This window comes from Propithecus coquereli, unplaced genomic scaffold, assembly GCF_000956105.1.
Source record: "Propithecus coquereli isolate 6110/MARCELLA unplaced genomic scaffold, Pcoq_1.0 Scaffold109, whole genome shotgun sequence".
Classification (NCBI taxonomy): Eukaryota; Metazoa; Chordata; class Mammalia; order Primates; family Indriidae; genus Propithecus; species Propithecus coquereli.
This window is the reverse complement of record NW_012134858.1, coordinates 3,323,286-3,332,652: the sequence shown is the minus strand read 5'-3', so window position 1 is coordinate 3,332,652 and position 9,367 is coordinate 3,323,286. Positions and strand designations below refer to the sequence as shown.

General features: G+C 37.0%; 1 protein-coding gene across 1 annotated transcript in view; it reads right to left on the bottom strand.

Annotated features, from left to right (window-relative positions):
• Window positions 1–364: 364 nt before the first annotated feature.
• GHITM (growth hormone inducible transmembrane protein) overlaps window positions 365–9,367 on the bottom strand; it is a 30,908-nt gene continuing 21,905 nt past the window's right edge. The window contains exons 4-8 of the mRNA XM_012647934.1: window positions 9,198–9,339; window positions 4,887–4,995; window positions 3,446–3,634; window positions 2,795–2,966; window positions 365–665 (exon numbers count right to left, since the gene is read on the bottom strand). Of these exons, the coding sequence (XP_012503388.1) occupies window positions 581–665; window positions 2,795–2,966; window positions 3,446–3,634; window positions 4,887–4,995; window positions 9,198–9,339 (697 nt within the window). The 3' untranslated portion in view covers window positions 365–580. The remainder of the gene's footprint in view (window positions 666–2,794; window positions 2,967–3,445; window positions 3,635–4,886; window positions 4,996–9,197; window positions 9,340–9,367) is intronic.

The window sequence follows — 9,367 nt, the reverse complement described above, 5'->3', positions numbered from 1 at the left end:
GCTTCATGCTTAATAATTCTGCTAAGTTCAGCAGATAAATATAAAAACAGCAATCTCGTGTCTCCAAATACCCAGTTGTCTGTCACTGGCTCATCACCAATCACCCAAGTGCTAAGTCCTAAGTATTAAAAAAAAATAGACTGCAAGTGACCCTGTACTTACCCCTGGTCCCTTTATCAAAACTTTTCATCACTTATGACCTCACATTATTCTGCATTCCAAAAAATATGCAGGCAGACACAAGTTTGCTATTTTTTACTTAACCTAATAAATTTAAAAATTGATAAAATATTTATAGTCTCATAGCACAAACCTTAGTTTTCACATTCATTAAGATATTTTAAAATTACTCAAACATGAGACATGTGTGTGCTTATTTGGAAGAGTACTGCTGAATTTATTCTCCAGAAGAAAAAGCAGACCTGAAGCATTACATTACTGAAACATTTTAAAACATGTTGACATGTTCTTATCTTCTAAGCTTCAACAAAAGCTGCTTGTACAAACTATTTAATGAATATCTGCCCTATTAAACAAGCAAGATATCTGATGTAGGAGAGAAGCCAGGAGCTGAGTAACTTCACTTCTTTCTGTTGCCTCCGGTTGCTAGCATAGTTGCAACTCGCATAAATATATTTAATGTATCCATGTAGATTCCCAGCATCCTAGAAAAAAATATTATGGTCATTATATATGATACAATTCTAATAATGATGATAAACTATTTAACATAGGAAAGAACAAAAACCAATTCTGATTATTTGTCCTAGCTATATGGAATGGAGATTTAAAATATCTTCAACTGCCAACTAAGGAAGCCCTAGACTAGCAAACAGTCAGGTTTTCCTTCTAGCAGACTCATCTTTTAAATGTTAAAGGGCAGTTTTAAAAATTATTATTCTATTTTCTGACACTCTACTATGAGTATAGTAACTTGCAAAGAAAACTGGGTGATAGACAACGAAATACAACAAAACCAAAGAAATGCCTTTATTAAAACTTGCTAGACAGAGTCTGGCATTTTTAAGTATAATATACCTGCTTTGCCCGCACCCTCCACCCACCTACAAATTGCTCCAAATCTGTAAGCCTTACAGCAACATTTTTTCTAAACCATTACATTAGGTTTTATTTTTAGATAAAGAAAAACAAATTACTTAAAAAAAGTGACAGACACCATGAAACTCTAGAAAATTGTTTAAATAAAATAACCTACTTTGGTAGATGCCAAGAAAAGAGAAGAAGCATTATTATATAACACTTAATGGCAACTAAAGTTGAATATCTCCAAAACTGTAATCTATATATTGAAGAGTTTCCAATTTCTAGAAGTATGAAATCGGCTTTTCTGTTAAAAATCCCAAGTAAATTACATACATTTCCAATAAATATTTGACTTATACCTTTTCTTCAGTTTTAAAGTTTGCAAAATATATACTATTAAAAAAAATTGACCAATGAGCACATTATTGCATCATGAGGCTAGTTAACAAAAATAGGTAAAGTACTTTGAATTAACTGAATGAATGCTTAAATATTACACTTAGTCACAATACAGTCAGTGGTTTTCTGGATATACAGCTTACTAAAGAGAGAGAATAGACCAAACTGCAACAGAAATAAAACAGTAAAGTTTCACAAAGCCATTGTTGTGGGTTCAACTGAGTGTCCCCCCACCCCAGAAAAATATGCGGAAGTCCTAAGCCCTAGTACCTGTGAATGTGACCTTATTTGGAAATACAGGCCAGAAGTGGTAGCTCACGCCTGTAATCCTAGCACTTTGGGAGATGGGAGGATTGTCTAAGCCCAGGAGTTTGAGACTAGCCTGAGCAATATTTCGAGAGTAGCTCTACAAAAAAATTTTTAAAATTAGCCGGTGTGGTGGCATATACTTATAGTCTCAGCTACTTGTGAGGCTGAGGCAGGAGGATTGCTTGAGCCCCAGGAGTTTGAGGTTGCTGTGAGCTATGATGACACCACTGCACTCTGGCCTGGGCAACAGAGTGAGATCCTCTCTCAGAAGAAAAATAAAAGAGACAAGGTAAGAAATCCAGTCTTTGCAGATGTAATTAAAATGTAAGTTAGAATGAGGTTATACTGGAGTAGGGTAAGCCCTTAATCCATTATGACTGGTAGCCCTATAAGAAAAGGAAAAGACAGTCCGCGCAACATAGTGAGATCAAGTCTCTACCAAAAATAAAAAAAAATTAGCTGGGTGTAGTGGCGCATGCCTATAGTTCCAGCTACTCGGGAGGCTGAGGCAGCATTTGAGCCTAGAAGCTTGAGGTTGCAGTAAGCTATGATGACGTCACTGCACTCTAGCCCCAGCAACAGAGTGAGACCCTGTCTTTATATATATATATATATATATATATATATATATATATATAAAATACATATTTACATGTATGCATATAAATATAAATAAAATAAAAGGAGAAGAGATAGAGACAGACACTCAGGGAGTATGTCATGTGAAGATGGAGACAGACACTGGACTGACCCATCTAAAGCCAAGGAATGCCAAGGACTGCCAGCAGTGACAAGAAGCTAAGAGAGGTATGGAACAGACTCTCTCTCAGAGCCCTCACAAGGTACCATCTCTGCTGACGCTTTGATTTTGGACTTCTGGCCTGCAGAACTGTGAGTGAATAAAGTTCTATTGTTTTAAGCCACCCAGTTTGTAACACTTTGTTATAGTAGCCCTAGGAAACTAAATGTGGCTATAAAACAAAATAGGTCAAACTGACACCAACATCCTTATATAAAAGTAACAACATTAAAGACTACTTACGAGTTGATGGGATCATATTTTTGAACTCCATACATTGGTGTTATTTCTGCCCGCTTGATTACTTTCTGGGTATCATAGAGAAGGAACATGCTGAAAAGAACTAACCCACCATACATTGCCACTGAGTACAGAGTGGCACCGGCCACAGTGGTAGGTGGAAGAAACATAGATCCTGAAATCAAAATAAGGGGGGGGCAGAAATGAAGAATTTTTTCTTTTTTGAAAAATCAGTTTCTTATAACTGGATTTATAACTGACAATACTTAAAAAAAAAAAATCTCTTCAGTATACCGTGCAGGTAAAAAGACATCTGAGTATGTGTACTGTCTAATCTTATTTACATTAGTTCAAAACCCATGATCCTCATTCCTCCAGTGGGCCACCTGCCAACATTACAGGAAGGCACTTGCATCAGAACAATTTTCATATTCTCCAGATCAATTTCCCATTTTAGATGTATTTGGTGAAACCAGTAATAATGATCAACCATGTTGCCAAGATGTTCATACGACATCATGTGATAAACTCCAGTCAAATTAGCAATATGCCTTTTAAACTTTTAAAAATGACTCAATGAATTAGGATACCTGAATATTTCAGATTTTAGGACAATATGAACTAAGAACTAAGTGTCAAAGCACAGCAGCTTACCCAGTGAGGACACAAAGACAAGACCCAGGCCCACTCCCAGGGGTGCTCCCATGTTCATAAACTTCTCACTAGGTGCGCACATGGCCACCGTGGAGAGGCCTCCCACAATGCCAGCTGTATACCACGCGGCTCTGATGAGAAGAGGCCCTCCTAATATTGTCAGAGGAGCCACAACTGCACCCATCACACCTGGAGAAAGAGCAAGAAAGCGCTTGTTAAGTGTTTACTAAATAACAATCAAAGGGAAAATACCACTTCTAAATATGCCAACATACTATATCTTATTGTTTAAGCAATAGGTTTATAAAAAGTTTTCCCTTTAGAAAATACTACCCCCAAAATTCTACAACAAAATCTGCGGCTACTGAAATTCTATATCACAACATTAATTAACACCATTCCTAGTCAAACAGTTACAACTCATAAGCACAAACATTAATCTGTATTTTTACCATCAAATCCTACGTAATCCACTATTTGGATCTTACCACCAGTTTTTACAACATTCATGTAAGAACTAGGATAAAAAGGCTTAGAATGAATAACTCAAGGTCAAACCTACTGGGGCCAAAAAGGAGTAAGGTAAAAGAGAAAAGAGGATATGATGATAATCTTAAAATGTAGGAATTTCTAGGATACACTGCTGTTATTTTGTGTTACAGGGAATGCTATCAGAGTTTATAAAAAGTAATTTTAGTTGTTTATAACTAAAAACTATAAACTCTTCATAAAAATTCTAGCAAAAAGGTATCAATAATTTAATTAAAAAAGATAAATGGAATTCCTTAATTAAAAAAAATCTTAGATAAGTCCTTATTTCAGCACTGAGCAGAAATTACCCTTTTCTTAAACATAGTTTTACCTTATAGACTAGGCACATAGTGATTTTTCAATATTAGTGTATCACTTTTGCAAGAGTAACACTTCTAGGATCAAGTAATAAAGTATACTGTATCTCATGATGATGAATAATTTTAAAATGCTTTTGTTCTAGGAAAGATACTGGATAAAAATTTCTACTACATATGACATTTCTATTAGGATTCCAGTCAGTTTTGCATTTGACAGCAAAATTTTTAACAAAACTTTCTCTACCCTCAGAGGTTTTTTTAAATTTTTCTAAAGATAGCAAATAAAAACTCTCAAGTGATGTGTATTAGATCTGAAATCCACCTGCTATTGAACAAAATACACAAGAAAATCTCTCCATACTAGACCATTAGAGGAGAAAAGTTCAATATTGGGGATGTCCATGGTCTTAGTATCAGAATCAACTTTTTGGAGCAAAGGTCTGGCAATAATGCAACCAGTAATGACTAAAGAAAACTGTGTTTCTAAATGTGAGGTTTAATTAAATTATGTATAAGTAATTTACAACTGAAACCCACCCAAAAGAGGTAGTATTCAAGATTGTTTAATAACAATTTAAAATAGAACATACCAGAATGCAGCAACCAAGCAAGATGCTTTGGGCCTGGGCTCTGTTCATATGGTATTGAGTGAACCAGCATTCCAGCTCCAATCATGGCTGCAAACGTTGCACCAATTGTCTGAAAGACACGTATTATTAAGAAAAATGGATCCTTATCTAAAACCAAAGTAGAAAACCACAAGTTTCAAGTACCATTAGTTACTTCTAATAAACCAGCTTTAAAAAGATGAAGGATAATAAACCAAATCCTGTATTTTTCTGGTACATTAAAGGCCTTGGGTTTATTTTGTAGTGGCTAAGTTAGCAAGAGTGCCCCCTACTGCCATATAGGAGGTTTTGCAGACAGCTGCAAGTACGTGACTTGAGATTGGATGGGTACCATCACCTTAATAATTTTACTCTTGTTAGAGGTGAAACAAAAATTCTTTAAGGAATCCCCGGATAACTACTCTTAAATAAAAAATACATTTTAGATAGCACAAATAGCACTTTCTTTAAAATCAGTCATGATCTACTAATTAGAATATGTATATTTTTATACAGATATCAGTACATTGCTTTGAATTCCATATTTGCTAAATGAAAACTTGAAAAATAGGTGAATATCACAGCACATGAAGAGATGAAAACAAGATTCTACATTTCTATCCTTCCAGGTTTATGGCTGATCTGGTGCTCATTCCTTTTCTTTGCCTATCTTAGATTTCCATTGTTATAACATTAAAATATTCCTCATGTATGACAAGAAGAAATGTGTATAATGGAAGACAGTGATAAGCAATCTTCAAGAAATTTAAAGCAGAGATTGCAAACTTGGACAGAATCAGGCAGCAGGTATGTTTTGTTTGGCCAACTACTAAAAAAAAAATTGACCGTGGTCAATGCTTTTTAGTTGGAAGCCTTTCTCTAGATGTCAATAACCCCCTGTGTGACATGCCAGGCCTCCTTACTCATCTGTATTGTCTGACCCATGGATGTCAGAATGTTCAAGCTCTGATGTAAAGTATGGTAAAAAGAACAGCTGTGTTTTCTGAGACTGGGAAAACCTTCATACAGAAAAGCATACTAAGTTCCATCCCACCATCTTCCAATGCAGAAACAATTACTAAAAACTACTTCACGCATCCTCGGCACAGTATTTTCAGGATATTTACTGGAATTATATTTTTTAATTTTAAAGTTCTTCATGATCCAGTCTCATATTTTGCCTTTTACCTTTCCAGACTCTACATTCCAGCTGTACTGAACCGGTAGGACTGCAAACATGCCCCAAAGTTTCATGCCTTACCTTAACTCTGTCCATTGTGCCTGAGAACACTTCCTTCCTACCTGGCTGACTAACTTTTTCTAGTAGGTAGCCTGGCTGCCCAGTAACAGGGTCAGATGCCTGCCCTGTTCCAAAACCACTCGGGACAAACTTTGACATTGTCTGTGTATGTGTACATCTGTCATCTCCAAAGGGCAGTATCTTTATCTCTGTAGCACCCATCTTTGGCTCTCCCAACTATTTTCCTTAAGCATCCCTAACAGTGGAGGAGGGTGATCTTTTGCCCAGAGGGCGTTGAAAAGATAGCCCAAGCACAAAACTTCCTTGAAGTCTTATTTTAGGGTCGAAAATTTTATATACATTCTAATCTTTCATAATATTGCTATTTGTTTTATTACAAAAGTATTGTTTTAAATTATTTATCTTTGATTAAAACTGACATTCCCGGTGAGAATGCACCATGCTTATTCTGTGCCTTCATGAACCTCTGGGCTAGAAGATTCATGCCAGCCACTGGACAAGCATGATCCTAAGACTACGGAAGTGTCCAAACGGCTATGCTACTGTAAATGGTTCTCCTTTTGGAAAGTACAATGTAGTGGAAATATTATGGATTTGGGTTCCCTGCGTGGGGAATCGGTACGCATTACATAAACTCATCTCTCCTCCTCCTCTAGTCACACACTGATTGCTCTAGTTCAGGTTCTTATCATCCCTCATTTTTGATCTTACAAAGGCACAGCTGGTACACCTGCTTCATGTCTTCTCCACGTTCATTCTTAAAACGCAAATACAAATCATGCTTTCACTGTTCTAGTATCTTCAATGGCCTCTGACTGCTTATGTGCTCTCCTTAGGTTGGCAATCAAACGTACCCATGTCATCTTCACACTCCAGACCTCAAATACCTGAATTTCACTCTAATGGAACTGTAAGTCACTTTTAAAATTAGGTTTTCCTACCTCTTCTTTGCTCAAGCTGTTTGGTAAAATTAGACTGCCCTTGTTTTTTCCTAAAACTAAACATGTTAGCCTTCAACAACCCTGGTGAAAAAAATGTCTCCTTCAAGGAACCTCCCTAATAGCCCAAGACAGAAACTTTCAACTGAACTTTGCACTTTTTTTTTTTTTTTTGAGACAGAGTCTTGCTCTGTTGGCCAGGCTAGAGTGCCGTGGCGTCATCATAGCTCACAGCAACCTCAGTCTCCTGGGCTCAAGCGATCCTCCTGCCTCAGCCTCCTAAGTAGCTGGGACAACAGGTTAGCACCACCACCACGTCCAGGTAATTTTTTCTATTTTTAGTCATTCCCTGCAGGGAGATGGCCTAGCTCCCCGCAAAAAATCGGGTCCCTTAGGGGTTGTTGCAAAGGATAAGAAGGTAATAGGAAATGGAAAATAAGGGAAATAAAAGAATACACAGAGATGAAGGTATAGTTTTATAGATTTATAAAGATTATAGGCAAAGCGGGTACTCAGGGGGCCTTGGATTTCTCTGTCAATCCCAAAAGGCCAAGAGTAAAGTTTTACATGGGCATTTATAGGTACAGTCATCGGTTGCCAGGGGTAACAGATTTACATAACAACGGGTAGTTCCTCTTAGGTTAAAAGTTTTTCAAAAGGCTTCTTCAGATCCCTTAACTAATTCTATCTATGTGAGCAAATGGTTACAAAATCTTTCAAAGACTAACTTCCAAGTTCTAAGGTAAATTTATCATTTAACAGAGGGGTTAAACAGAGATATAGTGGCTCCATATTTTCTTTATCAAGTTATTGTGTACTGAGACAGGTAGTCAGGAGTTTAAGCAGGAACTGTCCCTTAGGCCAATTGCTTTCAGCCACAGGTATCTGTCTGTCAGGCGGGCACTCTTTGATCAGCTCTCATCCTGTGGCTCTTAGCAGACCTGCTTTGCTTTTCAAAGCAAGTCCAAACCTCAGGCCTGAGAATCGTGGCGCCATTGTGGGATACAGCCAGCCACTGATCTTTCAGAGATGCCCTCCTGAGGTGAAACAGCTTTCGATATGCAAACTAACACGTTCACATATTCCTTCAGGGCAAAGCTCTACAAAACTCCTGAGACATTTCTGTCTCCAATAGTTATATTAATTTATGGAGCAACAATTCCCGGCTAATTACTTCTATTTTTAGTAAACACAGGGTCTTGCTCTTGCTCAGGCTGGTATCGAACTTCTGACCTCAAGAGATCCTCCCGCCTTTGCTTCCCAGAGTGCTAGGATTACAAGCATGAGCCACCGCACCCGAGCTGAACTTTGCACTTTCTTATTGCCCAGCCTGTACTACTTACTCCAGTTCATCTATTGTGCCAGATAAAAAGAAAATGGGGTCCACGTCTGAAATTGTATTCTGGTATTTACCAAAATAACAATTGCTCAAGAAATACTCAATGAATATGAAATTTTACAGAGGTCAAGAATCTTAGGAATAACAGCAGCAACTTCAGTCTACTCTTAACAGCACAAAATGCTTAGGTGTTTTGCATTTGCTTTATTTTTTTAGTAAACTGGTACAAAATAGAGGCTGTTTGATATCTGCTGGTAGACAAGAAGAATGTCCCTGTAAATTTGATTTCCAACTTCTCTGGTGCTATTAGAATACATATTTGACAAAGAATTAATAGCTGCCTTACCTCAGAATGCACTTCCTAATTTGTCTCAGCTGCACTAATACAGGTTGAATACCCCTTATCTGAAATGTGTGGGACCAGAAGTGTTTCAGATTTCAATTTTTTTTTTCAGATTTGGAATATTTGCATTATATTTACCTGTTCAGTATCTCTAATACGAAAATCCAAAATCCAAAATGCTCTAATGAGCATTTCCTTTCAGTGTCATGTCAGTGCTCAAAAAGCTTTGGATTTTGGAGCATTTTTCAGATTTTGAATTAGGAATACTCCACCTGTAATTGATACATTATTTGAACAAAAACTTTTTCAATATAGTATTCTTTCCATTTAGTACCTCTCCCTCCCAATATATTTCATCTAATCTTTTGATCTCTAGCCAAAAAAAAAAACGAAACAAAAACAGCTGACTTACCACCCAAGAGCCTCTCATCATGAAGTTCATGAGAACAGGAGTTCTGCTTATCGCCAAGGCCGACAAAGCTGTTAAACCAATACTTCCTGCTAAGTACATATAGGTAGAATGAATTCTATCCTTCACATACTGAGGCCAAATTCTGTAAGAAATACAACATGGTTAATTTA